The sequence below is a fragment of the Physeter macrocephalus genome, chromosome 5 (genome assembly GCF_002837175.3).
Source record: "Physeter macrocephalus isolate SW-GA chromosome 5, ASM283717v5, whole genome shotgun sequence".
Taxonomy (NCBI): Eukaryota; Metazoa; Chordata; class Mammalia; order Artiodactyla; family Physeteridae; genus Physeter; species Physeter macrocephalus.
Window position 1 is genome coordinate 99,709,536 of NC_041218.1, and position 14,416 is coordinate 99,723,951.

The 14,416-nt window shown below is 56.0% G+C and overlaps 1 protein-coding gene across 1 annotated transcript; it reads right to left on the reverse strand.

Annotated features, from left to right (window-relative positions):
- Positions 1 to 2,643: 2,643 nt before the first annotated feature.
- Positions 2,644 to 11,194, reverse strand: POLM (DNA polymerase mu). The gene is given in 14 exon segments (XM_028490225.2): positions 2,644 to 2,814; positions 3,045 to 3,128; positions 3,204 to 3,270; positions 3,272 to 3,438; positions 3,539 to 3,573; positions 3,576 to 3,628; positions 3,772 to 3,904; positions 5,236 to 5,356; positions 7,126 to 7,197; positions 8,114 to 8,284; positions 9,233 to 9,336; positions 9,339 to 9,415; positions 10,706 to 10,823; positions 10,826 to 11,194. Coding segments are annotated over 14 exon segments (1,395 nt in total). The 5' UTR covers positions 10,881 to 11,194; the 3' UTR covers positions 2,644 to 2,676.
- Positions 11,195 to 14,416: the final 3,222 nt, after the last annotated feature.

Sequence of the window (14,416 nt, forward strand, 5' to 3'; positions counted from 1 at the left end):
AAGTCCCTCACAACGGCTTAACCCTGACAGACCATCTCCTGACTCCTCATAATGGTCTCTAGGAAATTTCAGTCGGTAACACTGACTTCTCACGTTCACTGATGGTTCTTATTTAAAAGGGGACAATGGCAGATACTGTGCTGGGGATGTTACTGCAACTTCTTTTGATGTTGTTAAGGCAGCACCTTTACCTACGGCTACTTTGGCCCAACAGGCTGAATGATACGCTCTCACACAGGCTTGTACTTTAGCCAAGGACAGAACTGCCGATATTTATATCGATAGTAGATTCGTTTTCGGAGTAGCTCGTGATTTTGGAATGTTGTGGAAGCAATGTGGCTTCCCTATTGCCAGCAGAAAGAAAATTTAAAATGGCCCCCGTGTTCAGGAATTATTGGATGCAATACTTTTATCCACCCTTGAGTTATTAGTAAGATTCCAGGGCATTCTAAACTGGACTCTCTGGAAGCTAAGGTAAATCACCTTGCCGAAATTTCTGCAAGAAATTCCGCCTTTAAAGGAACCACAGCAGCTAAACTTCTGTCATGGTCCAAAGGGATATTTCCTCAAGTGATACCTTTAAAAACTGGCTCGAGAAGCCCAAAAACTGGCCTCAGGAAAAGAAAAACAAGATTGGAAATTCAACAACTGTTGGTTTGATAAAAAAGAGAAAGCTCTGGTTCAGACCAAGCAACAACCCAGTCCTACCGGAGACTAAAATTCTCACCACTGTACATGCATTAAACCACTGGTCTGACAAAATGATAGCCTTCATGAGTCAGTATTGGTGGGGAAACACTAACAACGCCACAGAAAGTACCTACTCATTGTTCCCCTTGTCTGAAGTAGAACCCAGGGAAGTCTGTTTGTACTGCTCCTGGACATTTTAAATTGCCTGATGGATCATTTGAGATCTGACAAATGGATTTCATACAACTTCCTCCATTTCATGGATATAAGTATGTTTTAGTCATGGTATGTATGCTTTCACACTGGACTGGAGCTTTCCCTTGCAGATAGGTTACTAGCTCTTCTATGACTGAAGTGCTTTGGAAAAGATTATCCCTACCTGGAGAACTCCTCTTTAACTTCATAATGATAGAGGAACCCATCTCACTAGCCAGGTGCTTCAAAAAGTCTGTGCTGTTTGGCCAGTTTTACAACACTTTCACTGCACTTACCACCCTCAATCCTCTGGTTTGGTCAAACACACTGACAGCATTATTAAGACTCAACTGGCAAAACTTGCAGAGGCCCTCCAAATACCTTGGTCAAAAGCATTGCTGTTGGTCCCTCTAAATCACAGATCCACCTCTTTTGGACCTTTTACACCCTTTGAGGTAGTCACAGGATGCCCAGTGCACTTGGCTCCTGCCTCTTTTGACCCACAACTAATAAAAAGAGAGATACTCCAATACTGCAAAGGCCTAATTGTTTCTATTAAAAATAATCATGTTTTGGTAAGCAACCTTTTCACAGTGCACTCTTGGGAGATGAAGACCTTAAACATCATACCTTGCAACCTGGAGATTTCATCTATTGGAAAAGACACCTCCAGAAGGACTCTCTTCAACCTTGCTGGAAAGGCTGCTATCAGGTACTGCTAACCAACCCTTGTGCTGCAAAACTCCAAGGAATACAACTCTTGGATTCACATGACACACCTAAAGAAAGCACCAAACCCTGTCTGGACCTGCAAATCATCTGGTGACCTGAAAGTAAAGATTTCCCTGAACTGAAGCAGACGACATCCGATGAGCCAGCTTTCCAGATATTCAGACTAGGCCTGTTGGAATTTTGTCACCAAACCTTTGATTACATAAGGCTTCAGATAATCTCTACCGTTTAGGATCTTGGTAACACACGGACTTTAGATTAAAAGTGCCTAAGAGTTGTCCCTCCTACTCCTCCTTGTTACTTAAATATGACCTCAATAGATCTCCAATCTGTGCACTTTCCCTCTGATGTGGGACACTACACCCAGGAAAGGTCCTTCCTTGTACTGAGGGACAAAAAGACCCTGAAACTGGAAAGCCTGACTCAGATTAGTGATGCTTTCAGAGAAACATCTTGATCGAAAGGGGAAGTGTAAAAAGATTAATAAACAGAAAGCTCGAGAGTTGGGAGACCAGAAGGGGGAGCTCTCATGCCCTGTGATGACAGCAGAGCCCACCAGAAAGAAAGATCTCCTCTTTGGTCCTGATGAGGACTCGGCCAATGAAAAGCCACGGACCCTTGTTTACTATAGCCTTCCCAAATTCCTTTTCCCCTCTGTAAAAGCATTTTCCTTTCCATTTTTGCTGGGGACTTGCACACGGCTTGCCATGGTTGCAGACCCATTCTCTGCTGATCCTGAATAAACCCGTTTTTGTTGGAGAAATAACTGGAAGTCTATTTGTCTTAGGTCCACGTCGCCCGCCCTCACCAGCACCCCGTAGCTGACCTCTGGGCAGAACCAATACCCATGCTCCCCGGTCACCCACACCAGCAACACATTCAGAAAATACAGCTTAGTTTGTTCCACGTGCTCGTTTCGTGACATCTGGAACTGGGTGTATGTGGGGGATTGGCGGTCCACACAGACAGGGCTCCCACCTGGGAGGGGTGAGGAGTTGGGGCAGCAGGGCATCTTCCCCCTGGAAACATTCAAGGACCAGAACACCCATAGCGTCCGGCTCAAACGGCCCCCTCCATTTCCAGAGAGTGGAAGTGAGGGCCAGCTAATAGGGTCAGGCATTTCTCTGCTGGGGCGAGGTACTCAAGGCCCAAGAGTCTGAAGATGTCTTCCTCTGAAGCCACGAGGAAAAACATCTTCTCCAACAGAGTGCAAGCATGAGTGCCTGCGAGCCACTCCACCACCGCGGCAGCTTCCCGGAGACAGGTGTGGCGAGGAGGCTGGAAGGGCAGGCAGAGCCCAGCCCCGCCGTGGGGTGCCTCCTGAGGGCCCTATGCGTCCCAGGCTGGAGGGCCCTGGGGCCGACGCAGACTGGGGGCCGGGCAGAGAGCCGTTTTCCCCACCCAGGCCTCCCGTCCCAGCAACACGCCTGCCCCGGATCAAACAGACCACGGCTGTTCAGCCAGAGCCCCCTCTCCTTCCGGCTGAAGCGGCGCAGCTCCCACTCGAAATGCTGGGGGAAGAGTGACTGCATCAGCAGGGCCACCAACCCCAGACCCCAGGTTGACCGCAGCAGCACACTCCCTACCTTGGAGCCAGTCCAGACGAGTAGCGCAAAGGGGAACTGGCTGATGGGGGTGACCACCAGGTGGTCAGGGTGGGGCAGGGCCTCTGGGCACCCCTACAGCATCCCCTGGGGGTCGTGGCAGGTGGAAAATGCAGAAAGTCCCCTCGAAGGCATCCATGGCGTGGCTCCGCCGGGGCAGGTGGGTGGGGTCGTCTGCCTGCCGGCTGCGCTGGTGCTGGCGGAACAGGACAAGGTCCTGGGGGAGAGCAGACATGGCCGGGCACCGCCGTGTGGGGCTGGGACAGGAGCCAGGATCCTGGCAGGACCGTCAGCGGGGGGAGCAGGAAGCCCCTCGCCTGCTTCTTCAGGCAGCACATCACTCTGGGCAGCAGCCCTCCCGGGGGTGGGCGATGAGGAAGTCCACGTCGTGGCCCTGCAACGTCCCCCTGAAGGGGCCAGTCTGACTCTCAGCCTCCGTGTTCTCCCGAATCCCTTCAGTGAGGGAAGGCCCACCTCAGTGGTCCCGCCTCAGACACCTTCACTGGGAAGGGCCTGGAGCTGAGCCGGAGGGCATGTGGAGCCCCCTGACCTCCGGAAGCCGCCAGTCAGCGCGACCGCGGCCCCAGGAAGGGCCTGGCCCACGGCTGCCTCCACCGCCTGCTGCAGGGTCTCCACATCTGACCGCAGGATCGGGGTGCTCAGGTCCTGGTGCCGCTGGAGTCCTGTGGGCAACACAGCTCTCTTGACCTGCCCGGCCCGGCCCTCTCTGCCTCCCACTACCCCCTCCTCTCCCGTAAATATCAAACGCTTATTTTGAAATAATCGTAGGTTCACGTACAGTTGAAGGAAATAACAGAGGTCCCCTGAGCCCTGTGCCCCGGTCCCCCCAGCGGTAACATCTTGCAGAACTACTGCAGGTCACACAAGAATTCTGATGTCGACACAATGAAGATACGGACTATCCCTTTCAAAGCGTCTGTCTTCCCATCCATAAAACGGGGCCGGGAGGTGATAAAGGGATGCGAAGATGGCTCTGCCGCTTAACAACACCTCGCTCTAGCCCACGTCCACCTCCTCCCCTGTCAGAGGGGTCACTGGGCCTTCCACACACAGAGTTAGGAGAGGTTTACGTGTGGGAATAAACGGCCCCGGGCAGGATGCGCGCTCAGTAAGCGCTGCGGGCCCCTCCTCCGGGGAGAGGAGACTGAGCGGAACCGATGGACGTCACCATAACGCTCCACTGGACGCACGGCTCTGTGGTCTCACTTCCCGCTGACCGACCAGGAGACTCTCCCAGGACCCCCAGCTGGCCTCCCCTCCCCCAGCCCCTGGGAAGATGTTCAAAGAGGCAATGAGTGCTGGGCTGCGGGGCTCCTTCAGCAGGGTCCCCGATCCAGGCCACACGGAGAGAACGGAGAGTCTGCTCAACACCTGCGACCTGCTGGCCTCACGCCAAGGAGCTCACGGGATCCCATGCTTTACAGAGAACGTAATTCAGACTCAGAGAAGTAAAGACCCAGGGCCACGGTCTCCTACCTAGTAAGCGGCAGAGATGGGACTCAAACCCAGGCCTGACAAACTCTCAAGTTCACGTCCTCTCCGCTGCTCGGCACCACCTCCCACCAGGAGGCTCCTCGCTGAGCCTCTCCCCGCTGAGCACAGGTCCCCACGCCATCAGCCAGTGGGCCAAGGCGCCAAGCAGCACACAAGCAAGTGTGCCCGGGGCCCAGGCTGCTCTGACATGCCCTCCCCTCTACGGAATCAGGAGTAAGGGGTACATGCCTAGTCCGGGTCCAAGTCTAACCAGGAGGTCTTGAATGTCACGGCAGCTACTCTGACCGTTATCGTTCACTGAGAAGGGGCTGCACCGGCTCCTGACTCCACTGGGTCAGGAAGCCCAGCAAATAAAGATGCCTGTCTTCACACTCACGGAAGCCACGAGGCAGCCATGAGCACGTGCCATGCGTCAGAGCTGCGGGCTCCATGGTGTGGGAGGCTTTCAGGCACAGGTGCTTCGGGGAAGCCCAGGGCCCAGCGCTCTCAGAGGGCTCACCTGCTCTCTGCTACTGGGTCAGTCTCTGGGGCCGCTCTCGGAGGTCGTCCAGCGTCCGCAGCCCCTGCCGGTACCACCGGTCAGCGGTCCTTAGCCCGACCCCAAAGATCTGAGTGAAGAGCTGTTCGGAGGATGAGCACAGCACGGTGAGGAGCAAGCTCGTGCAGCGAGATGTGGATGACGACACCGGTCTGTGCGAGGCACGTCCCAGGACGGCACCACTGCAGCGTTACACAAGTGGCCTCAGTAAGTCGCCGTTTGGCCGGGCAAGCGGCAACCCCACTCACATTCTTCAAGTTTAAGCAACCTGCTCAAGGCCACACAGCGAGCGCACAGGCAGGACTCAAACCCCGAGCCTGGCCTACACAGCCCACGCTCACGGGGGACGGCAGGGAAAGACCCCGCGTGCTCCCTCCCCAGGCCTCGGTCCCCTCCTAAGCAGGGTCTCTCCCCAGAACTGTACAGTTCTAGCCTGATTCCAACATCACCACACTAGGCACCCTGATAGCCCGTCCATTCACCGGGAAGACCATACCACTCCCGCCCAACAGCAGCTGGGACTCACTACTGTGGCTCCGCCTCTTAACAGGCAGCAAAAAAGGGCAGTTAACAGCCAGAGGGTTGTTTTAGCAGGATCTGGAAGGAACAGGTTAGCGCTGGCTGGGGCTCTGCTCCAGGTTCAAACACGACAATTGCCACTGCCTGGCCACGGGTCAGCAGAGACGTCCAGGCCAGTGGAAACTAACTATGCTGCTGGAGCTGACCTCTCATGGGGTGGCCAGCTGCCCTCACACAGGTATCCCACACGCAGGGTGGGCGCTAGCAACTCACCTGTTTCTTCCCTGACTATAGCTCGTTGGACAGGGGTGGGCACTTGCCCTAGGCCAGCCACTCAGAGCCCCTCCCCAGGGACTTCTGAAACAGAAGAGCAGGCCCAGGGGAGGAAGAACAGCTGGGTGGCACTCGTGTCCCTGAGCCCCACTTCCTGCAGAACAGCTGTAGCCTGCCCGTTTGGGACTGTGCTGGCCGTCCTTCCCTAGATCCCCTGAACCAAGAGCATGAACTGGATGGGAAAGATGCTGAGAAAAACCTAATCATGTTGTTTATAACAGTAAACTTCTAACCGTTCACGCACTTCTCTCCTGGCCTGGATGTCTTCTGGGACTCAGGGGTACCCCAGGGACGGTAGCAGATGACTCTGCCCTCTCTAAGTGCTTCTCCAGCCACTAATTCCTGTGTTGCCTCCACACCCCTGAGCCCCCCACCCCCCGTCCTTCACACAGGGCTCCTCTCCCTTTTTGAAGCCCCCCCTTCCCTGACCAGTCGCTGATCTGACAACCTCCAGCCACAAAACCGGGGTGTCTAAGGAGCCCGACCGAGGCATCCACAAGAGCTCTGGCGGCTCCGTTATCAGACCGGAAATGGGCGGGACCAGCAGGAAGGTGCGCCGTGGACAGAGGCAGGACGCCACCAAGAAAAGGAGTACGTGAGATCACAAAGGTGGAGACACTGCGAGGGTGAGCAGCCCCACAGGTTTAATGGTCCCCGTGGCACCCGGAAAAAGGTTCTGTTTTGTTCAGTACGCTCTGTGTAAAACGCCAGAGCATGTGATATACTTGAGAATATGCCATCAATAGTCAAATAGGAACAGATGGTGCCGAGTGATCTAGAAAATTCCCTGTGCTCAAAACAAGCTTCTCGTCCGCCTCCATTTGGCTGCCTCGTGTATATCGGGTGTCGGCTGAGCTGCCAGTTCCTCAGTGAGACCTTCTCTGACCCCGGGGGGGGACCCACCGCCCCCGCTTGCCGCCTGACATGGCGTGAACCGTGCTGTGGCTCTGGGGGAGGACCGTGGAGCTGCGTGCCCCTGCCGGGGGCTGCCCTGCGTACCTTCATGGCCTGGTACCTCTCCGAGAGCCGGACTCTCTCCACCTCCTCACACACTCCGTGTTCCAGCAGCTCCTGTGGGAGAAGACAAAGCCTGACTGGAAAGAGGAGAGCTGGGGGCCCAAGGCCCAGCATGGGGGCTTTGTGGGAGCAGGATCCCAGGGGACTTGGAAATGAAGACTGTGCCCAGGGAGCCTCCAAGCCCCTAGGGCGGGGAACATGGGCCACCCCTCAGATAAATAACAAGCCCTGGGATACGTAAACAACTGCTTTTAAAACATAGGTGGGCTTCCCTGGTGGCACAGTGGTTGGGAGCCTGCCTGCCGATGCAGGGGACGCGGGTTCGCGCCCTGTCTGGGAAGATCCCACATACCGCAGAGCAACTGGGCCCGTGAGCCACAATTGCTGAGCCTGCGCGTCTGTAGCCTGTGCTCCGCAACAAGAGAGGCCCACGCACCGCGATGAAGAGTGGCCCCCGCGTGCCACAACTAGAGAAAGCCCTCGCACAGAAACGAAGACCCAGCACAGCCAAAAATAAATAAATTAATTAATTTTTAAAAAAAAACATAGGTGAATTCAACAAGACTTCATTTAAAAGCATAAGTGAATTCAAAAGTATCTTTTCCATCATGATACATTCGCTCAGTGGTAAGTGTACAAAAGGACACTTCACATCTTGGGTCCTCAAATACTTCCCACTGTAAAAAGAGGTGCTCACGCTGAGGGGTCCTCTTCCACCATCCTGGACAGTCTGAGCTGATGCCAGTGGTGGCAGCTACCAGCCTGCCAGGCTCCCGGCAGCTCCCCCGGCTGAGTCCTCTCAGTCCCCCTAGGGCAGGTGCTGTGGCCCCTATTTACACGTGAGGAATCTGAGTGAAGAGAGTGGCTGGCCGCAGCTGGGCTCTGAGCCACCAAGCCACCTGCCCTCGCCAGGCCCTGAGGCCCCCTCGCCTCCCCCGACCCCGCCCTGCTAAGTGCGGGGAGCACCGACCTGGACGACCCTGCACGAGTGTTCTCCAAAGTGGGCCAGGCCACGCAGCTGGCTCAGGGCCGTGACTGGGCTGGGAAGGGCCTTGAGCACGGAGGCCGCTCTGCACAAGAAGAATTGGCGGCCCTCACTGCCGGCGAAGCCCGCGGCCTCCGCCAGCGTCTCCAGAGCCTCCTGCAGGGAGGGGCCCTTGGTGAGGGGCAGGGATGGCGGGGTACCTCACCCCACCCCTCCCTCCAAGGCTGGGACAGGGGAGGGCCTGGCCCCATCCCAGGGAGGCAGGGGACCCAGGGCTCACTGAGAGGCCGGCGTTGTGGTGCGTGAGGGGTGTGGGACGCTGGCAGGCCCAGGGCAGCCTCCATGCTGGGCGTGGCGGCCCCTTCCTGCACACAGCCACCTGGGGAAGGGCCGCTTCGAGGGCCCTGCAGGCTGGGAAGAGGGGCCAAGGAAGCCCCCGGGAGCCCTGCCTCTCCTGGGTGGTCACCTAGGGCTCTCGGGACAGAAGGGGCCGACTCTCAGAGGGCAAAACTGACAGAGGCAGAGGGCAGAGGTGGTGTCGCCCTGCGGAGGCCGGAGCGGAGGCCAGAGCAGCACCGCACATGTTGTATGCGCTCCACCTCCCGGAACCCTCTCAAGCACGTGGGCTGGGGTGCCTGTCATCCCCACTTCACAGACAGGGACACACCGAGGCCTCGTGGCTCACAGGCAGAGTCAGGATATGAATGCGGGCAGCCCTGCTCTGAGCCCACACCTGAAGCCCCCAGCTGTGCTCACCCAGGAAGCACTGAGGTGGGCAGAGGCCATGAACCTCACAGCACCCCGAGGACGGCCTCCTGCTGGCCTCACTTGCGGTCACAGTCTCATCCACTTGGTAAGCAAGAAAGGCCTAAAGATGCTAAAAATAAGTGGATCTCAAGAGAGTTTGCACCAATGGTGAGAGGAGAAGCGGGAACGGCCTGGCTTCCCAGGGCGCCTTGGTGGTCTGGGCTGAGCCCTCACCGCCCACCTCATGTGAAGGACACTGAGGCACTGCTGCCGTGTCACCTGTCCCAGCTGAGCTCCAGCTCTGGCCTGCGCTGGGGCCTTCTCTGGGGCCCCACCCTCATCCTTCACCCGGCTCACCTCCAGGCGGCGCCGGCGCTCCACAGGGACAGGCTGCCCGGCCGCCATGCTCTCCGCGAACCAGCTTACGTCTAAGAGCACCGGGCGGGTGCATCCTGGTGAAGGGCCGCCGTCCTGCGCTCCTGCTGGCAGACGGCCTCCTCTGCTGAGGTCCCCTCCATCATGACGTGTGTCACCTCTGACCTGGGCGGAGGGAAGAAGAGGAAGTGAGGCCCAGGGCCCTTTCCCAGACCTGCCATTCTTCCTGCTTCACTCCATGCCTCCAGGCCTTCGCTGTTGCTATCCCCTCTGCCTGGTGACCACCTGTTCTTTGTTCAGAAAGACCTCCCAGCCCCTCCTCCTGGCAGACAAACATCTCCACCACTCCAGCATCTGCAGAGCTGTGTGTGGTTCTCGGCTTTAGCGGTGATGACAAGACCAACCCTTTTTTGTGTTAACTTGTCTGTCTCCCTCTCCCCCGAACCCCAGAAGAAGGAGAGGCCGGGGGTACAGGGGCCAGGACCAGGAGGGGGTCTTCATCGAAATGCTGAACACAGACTGCTTGGGTTTGAACCTCAGCTCTGCCACACAATTGCTGTGTGCCCTTATCTCTGTACTTTGATTGCCTCATCCACAAAGCAGAGGTAATAACATCTACTTTGCAGGGTTGATGTAAAGATTAAATGAGCCAATAAGCAAAGCGGCTTAGACAGTGCCCAGTACACTCTAGGCCGTGGTCATCATCCTCTCCTGAGTGGGTCTGCTGCACCCCTGGGAATGGTTAACTAAGCTTCAGGGGGACTGGCCCCTGATTCACTTGCTCTTTCAACTTCAAAACCATGGGAACCCTCCTCCCTTACTTTCAGCATTGCTTCTGTAGCGGTTTTGTTTTTGTTTGGTCTTCTTCTACTCTTTGAGCCTCACTCAAGTCACTTTCTCAGCCCTGAGGAGAGAAATCAGTTTAGCTAACAGGGCAAGACGAATTCACCTAAGGAAGGACTGTTAACCACCGCTACACTCACACGGCCCTTTATAAAGCCTCTGGCATACATTCTCTCCTTGTTCTACAGAAACACTCCTGGCCCTAACTGCTAACACCCTTTTACAAAAGAGGAAATTGACAGGAAGGCTATATGACCATGAAGTGCCAGGGTTAACTTGGAATCCAAACACCTCAGGTGCCCTTCCGCCCCCGGGTCAGCTGCGTGGGAGTCGTTTCAGATCTCAGTATCCTCAGCAGTAAGGAAACACCATATGTGAAAGTGGCTGGTCAGCTGCAAAGTTCCGAGCACGGGCATCTGTGCTCAGGCCATCAGGCCACTCAGCAGCATCCCCCGGCCCACCGGGCGCGACCGCATGGCGACACCTATACGGGCGTGCCACGTTCCCCGGTGAGGCGAGGCCGTGGGCGCCGGACCCGCCCCGCGCCCCTCGGAAAGGTCGGCCCTAGGAAGGCGGCCCCGCCTGGCGGCGAGCTTCGCCACGACCGCGCACCTGTAGGCGTCCAGGACGCGGAAGCCCTTGGAGAGAGCCAGGCGTGTGAGGAAGGCCCGGCGGCTGCGGCCCATGCGTGGCTCAGCCAGGTAGACAGTGATCCCAGGGAAGCGTGCCGCGGAGGAGGGGCGGTGTCCGGGGGCCCGACCCGCGCTCGCCGCCGTTTTGGTAGCATTCGTGCCCTGGCTGCGGGTGGCGGCCGGCGAAGGCAGAGGGAAACTGGACAGAAGCCGGAAGGAAGGCGGGCGGAAGCCGCACGGAAGCCGGAAGCTAGCGGGCGGAAGCCAGCGGGCGGAAGCCGACTGGAAGGGGAAGTGGCGCCCGGCCCGACTCAAAGAGCAGGCCCCGCCCCATGAAAATTAAGTCTCTGGGCGGATTTCGCCCCCAGGGTCGTTTGGAGCGAGGTGGAGGTCCCGGGGTTCCACCTGATTGGGTGTTCCAGCCTCTCAGCGCCAGAGGCCCCGCCTCTATGCAAATAGAACCAGAGCACACGCCTTTTATTTAAATTAACCTCGCGGAAAGTCCCGTCCCATCCTTGGGACCACCTGGGAGGAGAGACTGGGGTGGCGGGTAGGGGGGTGAGGTAAAAGGGGTGCTGGCAGGAGCTGGGAGGGAGGAGGCGGAGGTTAGGGAAATCTCGGCGCGGGCTTGGGGGCTTCGTCCTCGGAGGCTAAGAGGGGAGATCGAGGTGGGGGTATCCGGGGATCCGTCCTCGGCGCGTGGGGGGAGGGGGATGTTAGTGGTGGGTCCTTGGCGGGTAGGAGAGGGATCCGTTCTCAGCAGGAGAGGAGTATCCGCCCCAGCCCCTGCTATTCGCCCCCTCCGACTGGGTCAGGCTGGACCGATGGGCCCCGGAAACCTGGCGGCACGGGGCCCCTGGATCGCGGGCCCGGGCAGACGCGCGAGTGAAAGTGCTGGCGGAGCGACCGCTTCAAACCCCTGGAAAGGGTTTTCAGTCTTTCTCAATCGAATGGCGTTAGGACGACTGGCCGGCCATTTGGAAAAATGGAAAAGTTGGCTCCCTCCCTTACTGCTTAACACCAAAATAAAATCCAGATGGATCAAATATTCAAATCTAAAAAAGAAAAAAAAATGTACTGGGGAGTCGATGAATGTTTTTATGGTCTAAAGTATCACAATAAACCTGGAGACACTAAAGGAAAAGAATGATAAACTTGAAGACATACACATTTAAAATGTATTTAAACATTAAAAGGCAAACCAGGGGAAGAGTGTGACACATTTTGAATTTAAATCTAATTCCTGTAATTATGAAATTGTCCACGGATTAATAAGGAAAAGACGACAAGCAAGAACACCAGTAGGCAACTTACAGAGGAAATGCTACTCAAAAACATACCAGATTCCCTGAATCGTCCAGTCAGGGAAGGGCAAACTTAAATGAGAGTATCTTCACTTATCGCATTGTCTGACGTTTACAAAATTGATCACACATGAGGGAACTGGCAGATTGTAGGAGGGACTTTTTGGAAGCCAATTTAGCAACCATAGCCAACAAAATGAAAACAAAAATCTCACCCAGCAATTCCTTTTCCAAGATTGGTATTGTGTTGCATCCCTAGACCAGGTTGGGAAAGCTGACATCTTGACAACATCGAGTGTTCCTGTATGTCTCTCATATTTTCAGACACTACGCTTTGGAATCTCTTTGTTACGCTATGTGATCTCCTCAGTCTTCCCAGGCTGTGGCACAGGGCTGAAGCAGGCTGGTGCCTCAGCCCAGGCCTCCTCTCAGCCTCCACACAAGCTCCCGACCTGCCCTCCTGGGCCCAGGACACACACTCTGCTGGGAGGCCTGGGATGCGGCCCCTCTCTCATTTCCTGTGCTCGTTTCTCCTCCTGCCGTCTGGGAAGGAGGAGCTCCCAGGCTCTCTCTAAGGAGTCGGAGTTCCCCATGTGCGGGTTCTGCCTTTCCTCAGAGAACAGCAGCCTATCCCCTGAAACAATTTCCATTCTTCTTGATGGCCTCTGTCTCCATCCCGGGTATCTGGGTTCTCTCTTGGGGCGGCAGAGGCAGCTTTTAATGACCCATCGCGCCTGAATACTTAAAACACTGGGCAACTTGCAAAAATGAGGATTTCCACAGGCCCAGGGAGGTTTTGTGAGGGGTGATCCTCGGTGCCCACTGAGTGGAGACCTGGGCACAGGTGGGCAAAGCCACAGCATCGATGGTTGGCGTGCTCCTCTCCTCCCCTCCCTGGACCACCAGGTCACTGTCCAGCCAGCTGGGAGGTGGAGACCTCAGCCCTCTATCTCCAATAAACCTGGCTTGGGGTTCCCAGATGTCTAAGTCCCCAGCCCCCTGCTGCCCACGCTGAGACCACCCGCCAAAAAAAGTCAGAGGCTGCACAGATGATCTCCTGGCTGGGCCCCCTCAGATGCCCTGAGGGTTGCAGTCCTCCCCTGTGTTCTGCACTGTGCTTTCTCATGCTGTGTATTGGATTAGTTTTACCCAGATGTATGAGCTTGCATTTTTCCAAGATGAATCTCATCTAGCTATTTCCTGTTCCCGCTTCCAGTTCAGAAAAGGCCCCTGGGGGTGATTTTCCAGTCCTCGTGACTTTCATAAAACCTCCCCGTGGAGCACCGTCTTTGAAGTCTGCTTCAGTGCTGTTGGCTCCTGTCCTTGGCCTGTGGGGCCGGGACTCTGCCTGGCTCTGAGGCCCAACCCCCCACCGATTCCCGTCTCCTGCGGGTTACTTGCCAGTTGCATTCCAGAGGGTGTGCGGTCAGCCTGCTGATGCTGTCGGACTGGAGCTCCTGAGGGCCACTGGCCCAAAGTTCTGGCCTCTAGTGCTGAGCTACCCACTGAGCTACCCACTGCATCACTGTGGGTTTGGGCTCTCTGGTGCATCAGTCTGACAGAACAAAATACCACAGACAGGGCAGCCTAAACAGAAGAAACATTTCTTATAGTTCTAGAGGCCGGAAATCCAGGATCAAGGTGCTGGCAGGCGGCTTTCATTCTGAGGCCTTCTCTCTTGGCTTGTAGGCGGCCACCGTCTCTCTGTGTACCCACACGATCTCTTTGTGTGCTCGTGGAGAGGGAGAGAAAGAGATCTCTTCCTCTTCTTATAAGGCCACCATTCGTATCAAATTAGGACCGCACCCCTGTGATGTCATTTAACCTTATTACTCCTAAAAGCCCTTTCTCCAAATACAGTCACGTTGGGGGTTAGGGCTGCAACATGTGAATCTGAGGGGACACAATTCAGTGCATAGCACCTGGTGTATTTGGTCCTGTGCTGCTGTAACAAATTACCACAAACTGGGGGCTTGAAACCACAGATATTTATTCTTGTAGTTCTGAAGCCTGGAATTCTAAGATCAAGGTGTTAGCAGGGCCGTGTTCCCTCTGAAAGCTCTACGGGAAGATCCTTCCCACCTCCTCTAGCTCCTAGTGGCTCCTGGCTGCATCCCTCCAATCTCTGCCCCATCCCCAATGGCTGCCTTCCCTCTGTCCCTTCCTCTTTTCTTACATATATTTATATTTTTTATTTTTTAATTTTAAATTTATTTTTACTTTCTGGCCGCGCTGCATGGCATGCGGGATCTTGGTTCCCCAGCCAGGTTCGAACCCGTGCCCCCTGCAGTGGAAGCTCAGAGTCTTAACCACTGGGCCACCAGGGAAGTCCCTGCCCCCACCTTTTCTTATAAAGGCACCAGTCATTGAATTTAAGGCCCACCCTT